This window comes from Xiphophorus couchianus, chromosome 14 (genome assembly GCF_001444195.1).
Source record: "Xiphophorus couchianus chromosome 14, X_couchianus-1.0, whole genome shotgun sequence".
NCBI classification, from domain to species: domain Eukaryota; kingdom Metazoa; phylum Chordata; class Actinopteri; order Cyprinodontiformes; family Poeciliidae; genus Xiphophorus; species Xiphophorus couchianus.
In genome coordinates, this window is record NC_040241.1 from 17,245,609 (window position 1) to 17,265,897 (window position 20,289).

Genomic DNA, 20,289 nt, shown 5'->3' on the forward strand with positions numbered 1-20,289 from the left:
TACCTACTCTGCTCTCACGTGACTGCACCTCTGCATGTAAGTGCTTGCTCTGTTTATGTGTTTGATTTACCCCAGATTCTCGTCACTCTTCCTCTGTAATATTATAGGTCACATAAATCAGAGCTGACCCATATATTCATGAGGTGTAAAAATATAAAGTTGTACTCCAGCTTCTCATTCACCACAGGGTCAGTCTGTCTATTTACGTCTTGGCCTAAAACCTGCACCTATCTATTTCGGACACTGTGACACAGCAACTTTTAACCTAAGTTATTGGGCCAGACCTCAGACAGTGTCTCACAATCCAATTGAGCTGCAGAAATGTATGTCTTGACCCAGGGCAAATGTCTCGACCCAGAGCAAATGTCACAGCCACCTCCATTGCTTTCCAAAAGTTTCCACACTCTTCTAATTTGTCCATCTTTGGTTGGTTTATTGGGATGACCTCTAATAGACCAACAGAAAGTAGTAGATTAAAAGAATAGTAGATTAAAAGAATAGTGGAACAAAAATGATACCGGATCAGAGATAGGGTTAGGGCAGGATTAACAGTTTTTAAAAACAAACATTTGAAAAGGGTGAAATTAATTCAACCATCTTTACCCTGATGCCCTGATATAAAATCTAGTGTAACTTATGTCTCATTTCTACTGATTGATTCGGTTCTACACAACACTTTGTCCATTTCCAGTGTAAAATCGGCCCATACAACCCGTACCACACCATTCCTGAACTTCCTTTAGTTGTAGGTCAATGGACAATGGTACAATACGGTTAGGGTGGAGCTATTCCCGTCTCATATTACAGTCCACTGATTGGGGAACAGAAAAACGTCACTGCTTGCAACAAGCACGAGACATACTACTGCTCCACTGCTGCTAAGATTGTCGTCAGACTAGCATGACGCCACATCGCCTGCCCAGTGAATCCAATTGGCAGAGGAAATGCCCTGAATTTGATAAAATAAGCCCCTGTCTACAGGCGTTGTTTTTGCTCGGTTCTTCCTCAGATTTGTCTACAGATCCTACTCAGTTCCTTCCCATTGTTTTGGAACCGCCTCAGAGATGGTACAAGCCGGGTATTGCGTACAAGTGATTGGCAGAACACTGCATTCATTGGCCGTGCAGCGTCAGTCAGACTGGGCAACCCGCACCGAACATACCTAGAGATTTCAGAGAAACTAACCCGTTCACGTCTACATGGTGATGAACACCCTGCCAATGGAGACACTCCCAACTTGGCTAGAACCGAACCAGACATTATCTGGCTGGAGTGAGAGTTGACACGCGAGAAGGGGATATAGTGTCACCAGTGGTGTACCGCTCAGACATCAGCATAATGGTAAAAGCCTGACTCATCTGTTAAAGCTTCAGAGGTTTGTTAGAGAAAATAAATGAACATAAAGCATCATGAAGACCAAAAAAACATCTACCAACCATCTAATCAGAAGCAGACCAGGACAAACATTAGTTGTTTGCTCTACAAATCTGACCTTTATGCAAACAAGAGAAGAAAAAAGCCGCTGTTCAAAAATGTTGTAAGAAGTCCAATTTATATTGAGCAACCAGACCGTTCATCCCGACAGAGAGACATGATGATAGCATTACTCTTAAGGGATGCCTTCTTTTGGCAGGCACAGGGAAGCTGGTGAGAGTTAGTGGGAAGAGTGCCTGAACTAAATATAGGAAATTCCTGGAGGAAAACTTGTTGGAGTTTGCAAAAGACTTGAGACTGAGGTGGAGGTTCGCCTTCCGGCAAGACAATGACCCTGAATATTCTTCATTTGTTAGTTTATTTGACAGAGACAATGCACACAAACATAGAACAGAACAAGTCTGTAACTTATGGGTTGCATAAAGAGCACAGCTACAGCTAATTTGCAACTCCAGCCCCTGGCTGGGCATTTCTACGCATTAAAGTGCATATAGTTTATAAATCAAAATACAGTAACAATACAGAAGACTATTTCTGCCTATATATTCGTGTGTTTAACCTTGCAACCTCCAAATCAATCTAATAAAACCTATATGTTAAAGTATGTACAAATTAATAAATCAAGATACAATAAAAATGCATATATGTATAAACAACCGTGCAACCTTCTAATTTATATATGTCCTGGTACATTTTCACACTTTCAGCTAATATACTAAAAATTGTAAATACAATACTAACTCACTAATAGATACACTCCCACACATACAACCAGAACTGCAGTGGAGATGCTAAAATCAAAGCATATTCATGAGTTAGAATAAATCAGTCAGAGATTATACAGTATATAGTACATAGGTACAAGCCACACTTTTCAGATTTAAAAGTATAGAAGAAAAAACATGTTTTTTTCTTCCTCTTCACTATTATGCCAATAAAATTCACTGACCAAATGTGGAAGAGTTCAGGGGGTATTTTTCTTGATGTGTTAGAAAATGGACCCAAATGAAGCAGGCAACGAAAACATTGAGTTGAGTGAAAGATTTAATGACAAAAAATATATAAAAAGGGCTCACTAAACTAATAATGAAACACTGAATTCAAAAAACTAAACCCATAAATCCAAGGGAAGGATGGCAAGGAATAGACGAGAGAATCCGGCGAGGAGTGACTGAGAATGAGGTGCTTCAATATGGGGAGGTTGAATGCAGAACAAAAGACCTGGGCTGATGAGCTAATGGGCTCCAGGTGTGAGTGGGGGGAGCAGGAGGCCGACTGAGGAGAGGGAGAGAGAAAGTCCAAAGGGGAACTGGAAATAAATCTAACACTAAAGAACAACTAAACTAAAGAAGCATAGTAAAACTAGAGTGACAAAGAATTACTAGAAGCAAGAAATAAACATAATGAACTAGAATCACTAAGGAAGAACTGAAGTGGAAACAAGGCAGAGCTAATAGAAAAAACTAAATAACACACAAAAAAGACAAAACCCTAAACCCCAGATCCTAACAGTGTTATAGCACTAGATTCTCCAGACAGTCAGATACTCATCGTGAACATCTCTGTGTTCACCCAGCTGCTCCATCTGGTTTTCTTTTTATCTCTGTGTGACGCTCACGTGTTTGCAGAGTCAGGTTGTAACAGAGCTGCCTCATGTGAACACAGTGTGCTGTTGATCTGCAGCACATGGGACAAGATGTAAAGTAGCTAACAGGCTATTCTAACGTTTCCACTGACGTTAGTCCTCTTTCCAGGCGGGGGTATATTGAACAGCAGGAAACATGGTAGAAAAAAATGAGGGGAAGAGAAAATTTGCAGTGTCAGGGGAAGTATGACGGAGGGGAGGAGTCAGAGAAATAAGGGAAAGGGCGTACAGTGGGAGCTGAAGGAAGGAGATGTAAACATGTTTATGAGATGAAGAGGAAGCAAATATTAAAGTGACATTAACACAATACTGATCTATATTTATGTGTGTGTGTTTCCACTAATGTTATCTGAGCCCTTAGCCCAAGAAAGGGAGTATGGTTTATGCATTTAGAGTTTTTCTCTGTTAGATGATGCAGTTCTTTCTGTTTGTGGCTAGAAAGGAGTTAAAGGTTGTTAGCTCTGAGCTCAAAAATGCATGCAGGCTAGTAATTCCTGTTCTCTCCAGTTCAGCTGTCTTTGTATGTTAAACAACACATCTGGTTCAGGGTCGGGGCTTCAACAAAGACAAAATATCCCACTGCTAAAAGAAATGAAAATGTCCAAACCTAATGTCAAAAGGATTAAAAGGAAGGAATGAAAATGAGACAGTAAGTAGTACTTCATTCCAGCTTTCGATGAAAGTGTTTAAGTTGGTTAAAAAGCACAAACAGGCAGAGATTCAGCCTCACAACAAATCCAGGTCTGATCCCCTGTGGGAGAGTTTATTTTGCGAGACGGCATGAGCTCGATGGAAAAAAAGAAAAAACACAGCGCAGCAAAACAAACCCAGACCAGTTCAGACCAGTCTGTCTAAGGATGCATGTTTTTCATCTCATTGTTTCAGGGTCCCAACATGCAGACACCCAACAGGCGGATTTCAGGCTCTGAAACAATGAAGGACTTTAGTCTCAACACAGAACAAAGGCTCAGGTGTTTATTTTCTAAACTTGCTTCGCTGTTCTAGGAGTTTTGACCCATTTAAGATCTAATCAATCCATATTGCTGTATATCTCTGATTTTAAATAAGAGCAGGGTGTGAAGTACTCAATAATTTAGTCCTGGACTTTGATTTGTATTGTGCAATTCTTGATGCATCGCTGATATGATCTCCATCTTGTAGGTGTTTATTAACCCATAGAGTTGTGTAATCAAGGTCTTCCTTACTTGAAACATACATGTTGGTTTGTTTGAATTAAATACACCAATAATCAGAGGTTGAAGCATTTTATTGTCACTGTTTGTAATAAGAACCCTAGTAACACAACCGTTTAAAGAGCAACTAAACCCCAAATAGACTGGGGTTTTTTTTCAGATGAACTTTCTAAATTGGTTCTTAATGTTTCTGTGTAAATTAAGACATTTTCATGTAAATATATTTAATTCTACAATATTTAGCCTAAAGCTGACTCGGTGCTGCCCTCTTTGGGTTGAACAGTGGCTACTGCAGCTGAATTTTCTTATTGGTTACAGCGGTACATCACAGCTGATATATCTGTTTTTTCCTTCTAGCAATCTTGTATGTATGCATTTGTTTTCAAAATAAAACATTAGGTCACCACATATGTAGATTCCCTTTAAAAATATGAATATTTAAGAGGTAAATATCTTACCTCTTTTATTTTATTGGCATTTTATCTCATTGGCCAACTCAAAAAGACCAAAAGTCAATGTAGAATCAAAACCTAATTTAATATTACTGACCTCAAGCTATTTTACAAAGATGAATGAGCAGAACATGCTATATATTACTGCAGGTTACAAGGATGCACTATGTTTTGTTGAAATCCCATTAAACTACTTTGAAGTTTGTTGTTGTAATGTCACAAAGTGTAAAAAACGTTCAAGGGGCATGAATCCTTTTGTAAGACACAGTGTAAGACTGCTAACTATAAATGGTTTACTCGGTATTCATGTGTTGAGCCTCCTTAAATCCTCCTGACTCCTTTGAGCTCCTCTTTGTGAAACTGCCCAGCAAACAATGGCTCCATGTTACGTAAGAAACCCCTCACTGTGAACTGAATGTGAAGCAGCACACAAAGGTGATGAAGCACTTTTCCCTCCCCCATCAACCCAACGTGCAGCAGAGTGGCGCAGCGGAAGCGTGCTGGGCCCATAACCCAGAGGTCGATGGATCGAAACCATCCTCTGCTATTTTCTGAAAACTTGTGACGTTGGATCTGGAAGAATCGGCTTCGTCGCTTTTTCACTTCTGTCCCTGGAGATTCAGTGATGCTAAACCAGGCAGAAGGCTGGACAACTTTAGATTAAACATTTACCTCATTTGCGTCTGTTACACATTTTCCCTTCAATTTAACAGGCAATGAGAGCAGCAGCAGCAATTATGAACACTGACCTTTGACTTGCAGTCAGCTGCAAATAAACGCTCATAAAAAAGCTTTAATAATGAGGATATTTGACATATTTTACAAGGTTAAATCTGCTTATAAGCCTCCCATTTTAGGGAAAATGCTGGTAATAGGTGATACACGGCTGCATTGAAGTTTTCTGTTGTTGATCTCGTAAAATATCATACAGATGTCTGTCTGGTTTTCTAGTTTCAGGTTCCTCCTGTATATATTGCATCTTTATATATTTGATATGTAGCAAGACTTATTGAAGTCAACTGAGGAAAATGTAAAAACAAAAGAAAGAAGTTTATTTCCAACTCCTATTTTCTTTCCGCTTTCACAATAGCTTTTTGTATAGCACCCCCTAGAGGATTTGAGCTCTCATTACTATCTGAAGAGGTTTGAGGTGGAGCCATATGAAGGATTACAGTTTTGTTAGTTTTAAATATCTATAAGCACATATACTCAAATACTTAATTTAATTTTAATTTGGATTTATTTCATCACAAAAAAATCATCACAACTATGTATAGTCACAAACTTGATAATTACTGCAGATATTATTTCTTTTTCTTTTTTAAGAAAGCTGCTTCTGGTTAACTGCAATAAATAAATACCTCTTAACTCACATCTGCTCTCTAAGTGCCTTTCATTTGTAGATTTTTTGCCTCCTTTATCACCTCTTTTAGCATTTTTTCTGTGTTGTAGCACTATCTGCAACAACATACCCAAAAGGAAGGCCTCAAAACCCTTTTCTAAAACTTGATTTTTACCACAAATAACCTCATAAAGTTTCAATATTTATTTTTGTAGAAGGCCTGACTAAGACATGAGCATAATCACCTTCATTTTCCAAGGCAGACAAGAAATGAAGTCAAAACAAAGCTCATTCGTCATGGAGAGTGTATAAATAAAATCTTGTATATGAAAAAGAAGGTTTAATTTAGCTGCGTCATACCAATAAGGCAACTAACATCGAAAAAGGACGACTATTTTTACGTCCACATCCTTTTTGTACTTTTAGACAAAACCAATCAGCTGACATAAACGCATTTTACTAGTTGAATTAAACACAGTGGGTTTGTACATTCTCTGTAAATTATTTCATTTCAAGCACAGTGTTTTTTTAAGCTACGCAAACTAAAAGGTCACCATTATTTGTAACACAATCTTAAGAACTCTATATAAAGCACATAATGAAAAAATATAAAGCACATAATGAAAAAATATAAAGCACATAATGAAAAAATATAAAGCACATAATAAAAAAATATAAAGCACATAATGAAAAAATATAAAGCACATAATAAAAAAATATAAAGCACATAATGAAAAAATATAAAGCACATAATAAAAAAATATAAAGCACATAATGAAAAAATATAAGGCACTTAATAAAAAAATTTGCTGTACTTAAAATTTAACGACTTGTTTTCTTACACACCCGTCGGTAAACTTGCCAGCCACAATATGGCCGACTCGATGACAAATCGTTGCTACGGCAACAAAAGCGAAGCGGCGTCCACTGTTCTATACGCAAGCACGCACTGAAGTACGTCACAAACCAGGAAATGTTCACAGGGATAAGTGACTGAAGAATCACAACACAGCAACTCACCGCGGCTGTTTCCCGACGGTTCTATTTCGTGTTTCTGGTTTTAATTTATCTCTGGAAATGTCACGGAAACCCAAAGACGAATACTACCGGTTCTTCTCTGTTACCGACCCACGGAACCACGAGAAGGGGTACACGGAGTACAAAGTGACAGCCAGGGTAAGTTACAGCTCCATTACCGTACTGTTTCATTTACACAAAAATTACTTCTGTTACTGAACAGATGTTCATGTTCCGAAAATATTTCAGGTGCATTTCAATAAATTTGTATATTATTGAAAAGTTTATGAATTCCACTCTCTCCATTCACTAAGAGAAACACATTAAATAGATTAAATACGGGCTTATTTTTTGCTAATTATGATGATTTTCCATTTACAATTACATTTATGATTAATATAATAAATCTATCAATAATAAAAACATTTTTAATACTGGAATATCAGCTTAATGAAAAGTATGTCCAATTTCCGCCGTAAGGTTGTTATTTTCAAAAGGTTAATTTTACGAGCAAATATTAAAATTCAGTGAGCTGAACCTGTACTTTTGCGTACAGATAAAATATTTTTTTGTTTTTCCTACACAAAACAAAAACAAGCATGCAAATGTTGTAAAGTCAGAGAACATGTCGAGATATAAACACAAATCCACCCGGGGGGGATTTTATTTGAGGTTGGGATGCTTTGCTGGTGCTGGAGTGAAACGGGACATGTGATTCTGTTCATGTGCTCCAGCAGCCTTATGACCACTTTAATGCCCGTTCAAAAAGGATTTATTGAGCTCAGATGATCTCTGCAGACACAATAACATGCTCAAAACTCGGATTAGGTGGAACCAATCTATTTTAACTTCTCACCCTTGCAGTTTGTGTCCAAGCGTCACCCGGATGATGTGAAGGAGGTGGTGGTGTGGAAGAGGTTCTCCGAGCTGAAGAAGCTCCACGGAGAGCTGTCCTACACTCACAGGAACCTGTTCAGGAGGCAGGAGGAGTTTCCGGTGTTTCCACGTGCTCAAGTGTTTGGTATGATGTGTAAAAGTTTCCTTCGGACGTAGTTTACTCATCTGGGTCTGAATGATGCTACACCTCAGATAGGTTTACACTATTAGACTTAATGTTGGAGCTGCTGGTTCACATGGTTGAACGTTTGAGTGTTTTTTTTAGTAAATACTTGTGTACTTCATCACGTATCTCTGGGTTTATAATTTTTTATTTAATAGCTCTTTTTCCAGGGTTGGAGGCTCATACAACAGACAACTAAAACAATGTTTTGACACAAGAATTAGCTGCACAAGATTTTTTTTTCTGCAACACAGGTTCTCCTATTTCCATAAAAGTTCAGTTATTTAAATACTTCCCTCAGTCATGTCTGCTGCAATGATCCTTAGCAAGTTGCACCTTATCTACACACGTTTTGAAGCTTTTGGTGTAATTGTGGCTGGATTTTTGGAGCACCAGTAACAAACAGAGCCATTTTATTAAACTTCCAGCATCATAATCAGCTTTATCATCTTGTTGTGTTCATCTTAGGAAGGTTTGATGAAGCTGTGATTGAGGAGAGAAGGAAGGCAGCAGAGAGCATGCTTCTGTTCACTACCAGTATACCTGCACTATACAACAGCCCACAACTAAAGGACTTCTTCAGGGTGAGGACAAACTGCTATAGTTATAGTTTTTGTTTTGATTTGTATACATTGTTCTGTTTATTTTGCAAATTAGAGCTGTTAGAATTATAATCTTAAAATGCGACAAATTCATTGTTCTTCAAATTAAAATTAATGACATTTCACAACGTGGTGGATTACTATATTCTGAAAATAATATACATAGCAGTACATTTCCAGCATGTTTTCAAAAAAGATTTATTAAAAGAGATAGCATGTGTAGTTTGAGCAGATTAGAGCTATTTAAAAACAAAGTCAGAGCTAAAAATTAGAGTTTTGAAAAGAGTTCAAAAATGGCGCCGGCTCAGCTGGCTGCCTGCAGACGCAGCTCCTGTCGTGTGTGTGTTAATCTGTGTATAAAAAATTCTTGCTGTAACTGCGAAATAATTTCCCTGCTGGGATGAATAAAGTAATTCTTCTTCTTCTAAAAAGTGGAGCATTATTTCTATTTATGGAACATTCTGTCTAAAGAAAACAAAGAGAGTAGATAAATTTTTAAGAAAATAGTAAAATATACTATCAAGGTGTAATGAAGTACTGTATATTGATTTGGTAAAGTTTTGTTCTTTGTCTTTATTAGCTACATATATGGATGGTTGGTTGATGTTTAGTTACTTATGGTAAAACAAATTCACTTTTAAGAGAAAGGGTAGACTATATAAGACCTTTTTCATTCAAAACGTTGTTCATGTCATTATGTGACATGTTAATTTGAACTGCAAAAGAATAAAATAAAACATAAATTAATGGATGTTAGGGTGGGGAAGTCAGCAGACCTCTGGATCCATCCCCGGCGTCCTCGGCCGGGCCTCTGCCTCCTCCTCTCATCCCCCTCCCGAAGAGGAGGGCCTCAGACTGTGAACCCGCCGAAGAGGAGGAGGGCAGGGAGGCGCCCACCTTACCTCAAGACCTGGGCACCAACATCAGCTTGGAGGTCGGGGAGCCGGAGGTGGCGGCTGAGGCCTACAACGAGGTCGGAGGAACTCCGACAGAAGAAGAACAGGAGGATCTTGACGACGCAGAACTGGATGACCGAGGTTTAAATCTAACAATCTGCACGCTGTTTCTGGTTTATTTATGTCTTTGTCATCATTTCGGTTCATGTTTCCATCTGTAGTGTCGTCTCCTGAGCTGTCTCTAACGAGACTCCAGCAGTCGGAGGAGATGCAGGAGGAATTTGATTCATTGTTTGACTCTGTGGTTGAAGAGCAAATCCCGTCTCCCAAGGAGGAAGCTCCTCCTCCTCTGTCTGAAAATGACCTGGCTGTCTTCGATCCCTGCTATAAACAAGGTGGGTTCAACCACAGAATATAAACTATTGCTGCTGGCAGCCTTTACTTATCCTGGACATTGCCTTCCTATGCAATTCTGCTTGATTCTCATCGTCCTTCACTGCGCTGCCTGAGATTTCTCCCATTAACCTGGATTTCTCTGGTAGATTAACAAAGTCTGAGAAGAAGACTGTCTGTGTTTCCATTGACCAATTTGATATTTTGAAAATAAATTCTCTTAGTCTCTTAACATCCCAATTTTGAAAAAAAAAAATGATTCTGAACGAAAAGTTTTAGGATAAGGTGGTTTTAGGCTGAAATTCTGTTATTTAGCAAAACTGCATTGGAAACACTTTTTTTGCATCAAAAGTCACATGATCAACAACTGGTGCAAACCACAATGAAAGAAGACGACAGGAAGTAGTTGGAAGATGAAGGCGCATCATGTTTTTTAAATACTTATTGTGTGAACAAACTTATTCATGTGTGACTTTATTTGTGCTTCTAATTTAGTGGAAACACTGCGATTGCAAAATTGTGTTTGTTGTTTTGGCATTAGCAGAATATTGACAAAGTTTTGTTCACATTTATAATGGAAATGCAGAGATTGTTTCTAGGAAAACCTTTCATCAACACCCTTCAGAATATTACAAGAAATCTACCTACTTGAACACAAACTCTAAAAATAAATTAGAGATAACTCAAAACTTTGACAGGACTGTTTATGAAACTATTTTCTTTTAAACCTTAAATTAAAAATCTATTGTTTTTTCTCGTTCTGTTTCAGAGAGATCAGATTCCTCGAGTGATCACTCTGAACTGTTCTCGCTGCCGCCGGCCAGTCTGATTGGAGGAGACGCCGGTTACTTGAACCAGGCGGCCAATGAGCTGACAGCTGCCATGGAGCGGGAGAAAGAGGGAGAGTTCGGTTCTGCCATTCGTGGCTACAGGACAGCGGTGGACATACTCATCACTGGAGTGCAGGGTAACATGAGAGACCAGTCAAACCAGTTAATTTTCATCATGATTAGTTTCATCAAAGCTGTAAAATATGCAGATTATAGTACAAATTTTACACCAACTGCACCAAACTGTGCAAAAGAAACAGAGTTTTGAGCTTTTTGAAGGGGACCTAATATGCAAAATTCACTTTTTACACATTTTTGTTCTTTTGTTTGAGTTTCTACTGCTTCTAAAATTGCCTAGAAAAACCACTCTGCCATTTTTCCGAAATGTAACATTACAAATCACCAGGCACTTCTCTGTTACCTAGCAACCCCAGGGTGGCCCAGCCTCGTTACCCAGCAACCCTAGCCGAGCTCCGGCAAGTTTGGTCAGCAAGTTTTACTGCCGTATTCGCTGTACAAAGGCTGCTGGAAAAGACAAATGCTTAGTTGTTGACTTACCTTCCAGAAACCACTTGCTGCATTCTTGTTGGTTGTGCAGGAAGCTCCACGTCTGCTTTTCAAAGTGTATAGTTGTGCATCTGTTTGTAGCCATTTTCTCGTGCTAGTGTAAACAGTGAGTGGGCCAGCTGTAGCTTATTTGAATAAAATGACAAAATGACTTCAGGCAGAGCTGACCTTATTATTTGAATTAGTGAAATAAATTAGCTTGTTTATGGTATTCCAGTTTATTGAGACAAATATATATTTTTGGTTTAATTTCTTTCTGTTTTTAACTCTTGTGCACAGCTTGTTGCATGGGGAGAACGTGCAAGCTCCATTCAAGATTGAGGCTCTAACTCAGGAATTTCGTGCTGCAAAGAACCATGTAACCTATGAGGGAATATATTAAGTGAAATGCTTACCTTGTATGTGTACAGTAAGTGCTTAATCAGCCTTTTTAGTGAATATTGTATTGATCCGTGCCTGGGCTGCTGGACCTTGTCCTTTCCCTTACAGCGTAGCTGAGTTGTCTGTGGCGCTAAATTTATAACAGCTTCTCTGCAGGTGTTGGTTTACATCAAGCTGGAGGTAAAAATGCTTCTTACTTAAAATAAAATATGTTTTGTTGCTCCTCTTGCTTATATAAATAAGTGTGCTGTGTCTTTTTGGCTTGTAGTAAGATACAAATCAAACTGAATAAACAAAAAAGGCGCCAGCTGCAGCGCCACAACTCAAGAGTGACTCATCAGCTCCTCCTTGCTTCAGTGTAGTTTCTGAGCCAGCAGCTCACACGGTAGTGTGGCCGAGCGGTCTAAGGCGCTGGATTAAGGCTCCAGTCTCTTCGGGGGCGTGGGTTCGAATCCCACTGCTGCCAGGAACATTTTACTTTTCCCTTTTGAAATGTGACCTAAAAATAAATTTAAAAAGCTGCAGTCAGAGCACAGGAAGTGAAGTTTGATGAGATTTTTTATGTCTTCATGTTCTGCAGGAGACCCAGATCCGGTCCGCAGGGAGTCTGTGATGAGGAGGACGGCCCAGTACCTGAAGCACGCCAAGATGCTGGTGGATCAGCACGTTTCACCGGGTCACACAGCTGCTCAGACACACACACAGGACCCGTAGACACACACTTCACACACAAAGACGGCTTAAAGGCAAAGTAAGCTCAGATTCAAGGCGCTCATGAAGTGTTAACAGGTTTGACTGCTAAAATAAGAATCCTAAACCAGTTTCCATTCCCAGTAACAAACCGTTTCTGGTAGCTAATGCTCCAGTAATGATGCTCTGGGACCTAACAGACGTCTAATCTACAAAACAAAAACAAAGCCTTTAAGTTTATGGATGGATATTTCCTCTGTTTGTTCTTTTCATATTATTGATGTTTGTAATGTTAACATCGCTGTACATCAGCGGCTTTGCATTTTGCACAATGTTTTGTTAATAAATCTGATTTTAATTTAATTCAGAAAAACATTTCAATTTGATTCAAAAATATTTTACTCTATTTTTCCCAAAAGGAAAATTAAATGTTGTCGTAACTCATTTTGTCCAAGAATCTTCAACGACATGGTGCTGATCCACCTCATTTGCTTTTGCTGCTCGTTGTATGGTTAGAAGGATGTTGGAGTAGGGGATATGAGAAGATGTTGGAGCAGGGGATATGAGAAGATGTTGGAGTATGGGATATGAGAAGATGTTGGAGTATGGGATATGAGAAGATGTTGGAGTAGGGGATATGAGAAGATGTTGGAGCAGGGGATATGAGAAGATGTTGGAGTATGGGATATGAGAAGATGTTGGAGTATGGGATATGAGAAGATGTTGGAGTAGGGGATATGAGAAGATGTTGGAGCAGGGGATATGAGAAGATGTTGGAGCAGGGGATATGAGAAGATGTTGGAGCAGGGGATATGAGAAGATGTTGGAGTATGGGATATGAGAAGATGTTGGAGTAGGGGATATGAGAAGATGCTTTGGTTTTCTCCTGCTCTGCATCCATGAAGCCTCCTTTTCAACTCCTCTGGGATTTTGACGTCAAAGTTCAGGTATTATTTGAGCTGTTGAGATGGTAATCAGCTGCTCCACATATTACAAACAAACAACACCCGGTTGTCATGGTTACGCACCTTAATGGCAGTGGTGTTGCGACAGGAGAAAGTAAAAAAAAGGAAGAGTGAAAATCATTCCAGCTTCACAGCGTCCAAAAAAACAAAACAACAAAACTTGAGGGAATATTTAACCAAACATTCAGTGACCCAATCAAAAAAACTAAACAAATCAGAATGAAGGCAACAAAACTTCAACAACCTGTCGTCGTTCAGCTGTTATCTGAGCTTTGAGATGCTAATCTGCTGCTCCAAGCTGTAAAAAACGACACCTTGTTGTCACGATTACGCGTCATAGCTGTCTGAAAGTAAAGAAATGTGATCAAAAATCCTTTCGTTTCCGTTTTGTATTCTGGAAAAACAAGTTTCCTAAACACGGGTTTTGATAAAATGTTGGCAGCTTATGAAAAATTTCAGGTTTTATTGTTGCTAAGCAAATGTTTGGTGTAGCTCCACAACAAAAATACAAAAACAGCAGAATTTTGTGAATTATAAATATTAAACATTAAATTTTGTGCTTTCGATGATTTAAGCTAGGAGTGTCCAGACATTTTTGGGCCAAAATCATTGAGTCAAGACTAAAGAAAATTAAAAGAAACTGAAATCAAGCAAATAAATTGGTTAGATTTTTTTTTCTTAGTAGATGCAAAACTTAAAAATAATTTTGCACGTTTTAAAAATTATTTAAGAAAAACACCTGGTTTTTAAATGATTTTGGGCTCGACTGAGCAAATTTATTTTCTGCTATTACAGGATTTGAGTCAAAAAGGTTTCAATATTTAGTCAAATTGAATACATTAAACAAAAGCTGATTTGAAAAGAGAATCCCATATATTTTACAAATATTCTTATTTCAATTTTTGGTGAAACATTTTGCTTTTGATCGTGGGATTACATTTTACATCTAAAGCGTTTAATCCTTACAGTGTTTACGGCACGTAGATTTGTTGTAGTACCTGTTAAATTCCTGTGAGAGTCGCTGCTGCTCATTTTAAGGTTAAAACGCGCTCTGGACTGGAGAGAGAAGCAGATTAAAGAAGAAAACAGCTGCTGCTTTTAATAATAAACATGCAGCTTGCTGCGGAGTTAATTTACTTCACATAATCATGATTGTTTGAACTCTCTATGTTTGTTTAAATACTTTAAAATGTCTTAAATTTGTTTTAAAAAGTTAGTCAGCCTTTAATATCGTCACCTTATTAGAATAGTGGCCCAAGTAATTTTTTTTCTAAAAGATGTGTTGGAGCTATTTATTCTTTATTTTTATCCATTTGAATTTTGTTAGTTTATTATTAGTTTGCTTTATATTTTTTGTATTACTAACAGTTTATTTGTAGGTTAATAATTGTTGATTTTATTCATTTCTTGTTTTGTTATTTGTTAAGACAGAAAGAACGATGGGTCCATTTTCTATAAGTGTAGGCACTGGTATAGGACCAGCATGCACTGGGTTTGGAGGGCAGCAGGAAACAAAGAAAAGTTTTATTTTGTTATTTGCTTACCAACTAGAGAAAATAAACCATAAAGAGCAACATTTAAGCTTTGGACATTGGACTTCTTTTGTCTGCGTACAAAACGTTACCCAGGATTGTTGATTGAATTTTTACAGGATGTTTGGTTTGACAAACAATCACCACTACAAGATGATTTAGGTAAAAAATAAATCACTTTTGGCAAATTGTTAGTAAACAATTATCTTGGGAAGGTGACGATATGCTAATCACAGGTCTTACATTTTGCTTTGACAGGGCAATTTAATCTCATATATTGTGTTTTGTTTATTTATTTTTTTGCGGGACTTTTCTGTCAGGCAAAAGTTTGAGTTGGACTCAGAAATTTTTGTTACATTCTCTGACTCGCTACCACTAGCTAACTGCTAACATAACCTTGCTAACTTGCTAGCTAGCATTTTGCATCTATTAGGTAAGTGCAAATTTACCACCATGTGTCAAACTGGAGGCCCGTGGGCCAAATCCGGCCCAACATAGCTTTTTATGCAGCCCTCTTCTGGACAAAACAATAAATGTGATAAAATGTGTTATTAATCAACTCAATCATATTTGCTAAAATATAACAATCAGTCCCTCCAGTTTCTTGAGAATTATGGTAGAAATTCACGCAAAATCAACAAATTCACACACTTTTTTGCACTAACAATTGGGATTTTATTGCAGTCAAAAATTGTTAAAAACTTTCTTTCTTGTACTAAACAGCTGCTTCAGCCTTAATTGATGTCAGATTATAATCCAGGATCTACACAGCGAGTAATAAAAAGTCATATATAAATACTGTCATAAATAAGCGCAAATATCAAAATATTTCCAAATTAGCACCACAGACACTTTCATTTTTATTGCAAAAAATCACAAAACAATTGTAAAATCCTGGAGGGACTGAAAAGATGTTAAATATTATTTAATTATTTTATTTTAACAGTTTGTGAACAGATTTTATCAATACATTCTGGCACAACCGGCCAGAATTATCTTGATTTGGCCCATAACAAAAATGAGTTTGATGGATGAAGTTTGTACATTTCTGTGAAGATAAAAGTCTTAAATTTAATTCATAATAGTCTTAAAAAGTCTTAAATATGATTTGCTGAAACCTTCAGAAGCTATTCAAGGGTAAGTGCAAATTTATCACCAGATAGATGAACAAAGTTCATGCATTTCTATGGAGATACAAGTCTTAAATTTCTTTCATAGTGGTCTTAAAAAGTCTTAAATCTTTGTTCCTTTAAAAACCCTGCTAACGACCTGTAGCTGTAACTTCAACTCATTAGTGAACACTAATGCACGGCAAACACCTAAGAGAGATAATCAAACGCATTTTTTTGCATAAAAGTAATTTTTTCTGTAGTTTCAGCGTGGATGGAAAGTGGCTGGTTTGGCATCAAAGAGGGGAGAGAGAGAGGATGGGATGCAGAAAAGAGAAAGCAAACAGCAGAATCCCTTCTCTGGAGAGACGGGGGATGAAAGGAGGGCTGGAAACAGATGGAGGGGTGACCATTTCCCCAATCAGATGAGAAAACAAGGGGTCATGGAGAAAGAGAGACAACAAACGCTGGAGGAGAGGAAAAACAAAGGGATGAGATTAGAGGATAAGCAGAGATGATCCTTCTATTGTTAACGGGGTGGAAAAAAGCAGACCCTCCCTCTTCCTCTCTCCGTCTCTCTCTTTGGCTTTGTTTTGACCACTGTGGGGTGCTTGAAGTGGATGGAGGGATGGCAGCGAAAGAGCGATAACTCTGCTGCATCCTGTTATACATCCCTCTTTCTCTCTACCTTTCAATCCATCTCCTCTTCCCTCGTTCTGGTGCTCCACCTGTGAAATGCAGAAAGAGACAGAAACAAAGAGACGGAGGTGAGGAGGGAGGGAGGGGGGCTAACAGCCACGCAACATTAGCATGCTGAGAGTGTCAGCACTCTCCTCTCTTTTCTATCATCCCTCTTTCCATCCCTCCTCCCTCTGTCTCTTTCTCCTCACTGGTCACTGCAATTATACCATCCAAACACTCCAGCCTGAGAGCATAATGGCTTTCCTCCACATGTGTGTGTGTGTGTGAGATCAAAAGACACAGATGTGTGTATTAGTGCATAATTTAGAGCCACACGTGACACATTAAGTGTGACACAGAAGGGGCGGCTGTGGGTGTGCAGGAGAAAAACGACCATATGTGGGTGCGGATGAGGGTGTGTGAGTCCTCACGGCTACAAAAACTGCTTCTCCAACCTCTGAACCGAGCCCGCTCTCCAACGTGCTCCGGGAAACTCGCTTCACACACACACACACACACCCGCGCACGCACACACACGCACTCTCGCTTGGACCGTTATGACCTAAATGGCCACTGGGTTGAGGCAAACAGCACACCTGCTTTCTCTCTGTTTTTGTTTTCGTTCCATCAACTTCTTCTTCTCCCCTCTCAACCCATCCTCCTTGTTTTTATTCCACTACACACACGCACACACACCCCTCCTCTGTGAGCTTGTTATCCCTCCCCGGCCAGTCGTTTCTCTCTCTGTCACCTTGCCCCCAGCTATTCCAGCACACTTTCGTCTCCCCCCACCTCATCTCTCGCTCTCACACACTCACATAAAACACACTCGTTGTCTATTTTCTGTCAGCCCAGGGCTCTGTGGCGGCCTGACTCTCTCTTACAGACAGGCTTGACATTTGTTTTCACCCTCCCAGGGTCTGTTTGGTTGTTGCTGTGGGGTTTGATGTTGATTTAAGACTACTACTATCTGAAGTATTTGATAAATAAATATATATATATATATATATATATATATATATATATATATAAACTGAAAATACTAACTAATAAACAAGATGCTGGCTGGAGGTGTAAAGAACAGTGAGACAACTTTACTGAAGAAGAAGCCATTTCTCTCAAATTAGCGTGTAAACTCCAGACAACACTTTGCAAATGTAAATCTGATTAAACTACGCGGGTTCATTCACACCAACCCCGTTTAATCAAACTCTAGTTCATTCGTCTAGAAAATCCGTTTCGTTTGCGGACTAAAAAAAAGCTAAACCTGGTCGCCTACAAACCCCGGTGTCACTAAGGTCGAGGTGAACTCTGCTGCCGTTTGAATGCGTACAAACGCCAAGCGGACTGGAGACAGCACCAGAAGCAGGAAGTGGACTACAGCGCAGGGCATTCTGGGTAAATACAACCTAAACAAACGTGCTATCATATTGCTAGTGGGGAACATGGCTCATGTTATTTTACCAAAGTAAAATCCGACGCTAATCCATTTTTGTTGACATTTCGCAAAGAATGAAGTTGAACACTTGTCTTCTTCAGGCGTTTTCATGTCGTTTCCTTCAGTGGTACTTGGTGCAGCGCCTCCACAGGCGAGGAGGGGAACAGGTTCCTGAAGGTGTTTAGTTCGTTTGACACGGTGCAGAGTGAAAGTGAACCATAGCAGCTAAAAATGTAACAAATGTTGCAACGTTGGTCCCCAATCCAACCGAGTCTTCTGGACTATCAGGTGTGAAAACACTCTAAAACTAAACCTAATTTGCTTGGCCGTAATGGCAATTGTTACAGCCAAAGTTTTAGATGTTACATCTGACAATGAGGGTCATTGGATTTTCATAGTGGTTGAATTTCATTCTTGCATCTTTTTGCTGGGCAATATTTATGGTTATAATTCTGATTCTTTAAATATTATTTTCTTAAAAGAGCTGGAGGACACCATGTTTTTCCTTGGTACTAAGTTTCCATCAGCAAAGGTTATTTTAGGGGGAGATTTTAATATGGTCTTTTCCACTCCACTGGATAGACATACAGTACCTCTAGATTTAGAAATGGACAGAACTATCTTTTGGACTTCTCTAACCGGCTAAATCTATTAGACATTTGGAGACATCGTCATCCTACTGACATACAATACACCTGGAGTAACAAAAGCTTTTCAACTCAATCTAGAATTGACTTATGGCTTATTTCAGAGGACATGGAGAGTCCAGTAATGGTGGTTAAAATTTGCCCTGCAGTTTTACCTGAAAAAAACCCCAAAACCATTTGTTTAAAAGCAAATCTTTCTAATAAGGAGAGTAGAAGAGTGTATAACCACTGGAAACTATTTAAAAAAAAAAAAAAATTCCTTTTTTTTTCTCCAAATGGTTTTTATGGCGCTAGTGGCTCGTATTTTTTTCTACAGTAGGCTGACAGGAAACAGGGAATGAGAGGGGGGAAGACATGCGGCAAAGGTCGTTGGGACCAGGAGTCGAACCCGCGTCGAGGACTAAGGCCTCCAAACGTGGGGCGTGCTAACCCGCTGCGCCACCACAGCACGCCCCAACCACTGGAAACTTAACAACTCATTATTAAATAACATAGAACTTACATCATTCATTCAAAAACTAGTCAAACAGTATCAATCAATCAATCAATCAATCAAATTTTATTTGTATAGCACATTTCAGCAGCAAGGCATTTCAAAGTGCTTTACATCATTACAAACACAGAAACACAATGCAACATAGAATCAACAATCAAAACACAGCATTAAGTCAAGTTCCATCATTAAAGTTGTAATTGATTACGTTTCGAATACAATTCTAAACAGGTGGGATTTTAGTTGAGATTTAAAATAAGTCAGTGTTTCAGCTGTTTTACAGTTTTCTGGAAGTTTGTTCCAAATTTGTGGTGCATAGATGCTGAAACTTTAAATCTAACAAGTTACCAGGCAAAGATGGTTTGACATCAGGATTTTATCACAAATTCTCGGCTGAAACTTCAGAATTTCCTCTCGCAGTTTATAATGAATCCATTAACAATGAAGAACTACCCCGTCGATGAAACAGGGTCTTATCACTCTGATCCCTAAACCAAATAAATACCATTTAATAATAGATCATTGTGGCATCACTCTGTTAAATAATGACTATAAAATTTTGACCTCCATTTTAGCTAAAAGACTGAAAAATGGTTTAAATGATATTATACATGAATCTCAAAATGGCTTTCTGCCTGGACGCAACATTTCTGATAATATTCGATTAGTGCTAAGTTGATTATAAAGATCTTATTCCTGGTCATCCAATTATTCTGTTTTTAGATTATCAAAAGGCCTTTGATGCAGTTGGTCACAACTTTATTTTTGACACATTGTCCTTTTTTAACTTTGGTACGTTTTTCATTAAAGCCTTTAAGACACTTTATAGAGATAATAACAGTTCTATAAAACTTCTATATGGCACATCTAGCCGATTTGATATCAATAAAGGGTTTCGTCAGGGATGTCTGGCCTCCCCTTA

General features: G+C 38.6%; 2 protein-coding genes and 2 non-coding genes across 4 annotated transcripts in view; all 4 read left to right on the plus strand.

The window, feature by feature from the left end:
* Positions 1–5,199: 5,199 nt before the first annotated feature.
* On the plus strand, positions 5,200–5,271 carry trnam-cau (transfer RNA methionine (anticodon CAU)). The gene has a single exon. It is a non-coding gene; the product is annotated as a tRNA-Met (tRNA).
* Positions 5,272–7,026: 1,755 nt separating this feature from the next.
* On the plus strand, positions 7,027–12,865 carry snx15 (sorting nexin 15). Its single transcript, XM_028038339.1, has 7 exons — positions 7,027–7,242; positions 7,948–8,104; positions 8,612–8,727; positions 9,503–9,782; positions 9,863–10,036; positions 10,804–11,001; positions 12,393–12,865. Exons 1-7 carry the CDS (start codon positions 7,144–7,146, stop codon positions 12,524–12,526), a joined length of 1,158 nt encoding a protein of 385 aa, XP_027894140.1. The 5' UTR covers positions 7,027–7,143; the 3' UTR covers positions 12,527–12,865.
* trnal-aag (transfer RNA leucine (anticodon AAG)) lies at positions 12,197–12,278 on the plus strand. Its single transcript has one exon. It is a non-coding gene; the product is annotated as a tRNA-Leu (tRNA).
* A 162-nt stretch (positions 12,866–13,027) lies between the features above and the next one.
* prox3 (prospero homeobox 3) overlaps positions 13,028–20,289 on the plus strand; it is a 29,567-nt gene continuing 22,305 nt past the window's right edge. The window contains exon 1 of the mRNA XM_028038337.1: positions 13,028–13,449. The gene's annotated coding sequence lies outside the window, so the exon portion shown is untranslated. The remainder of the gene's footprint in view (positions 13,450–20,289) is intronic.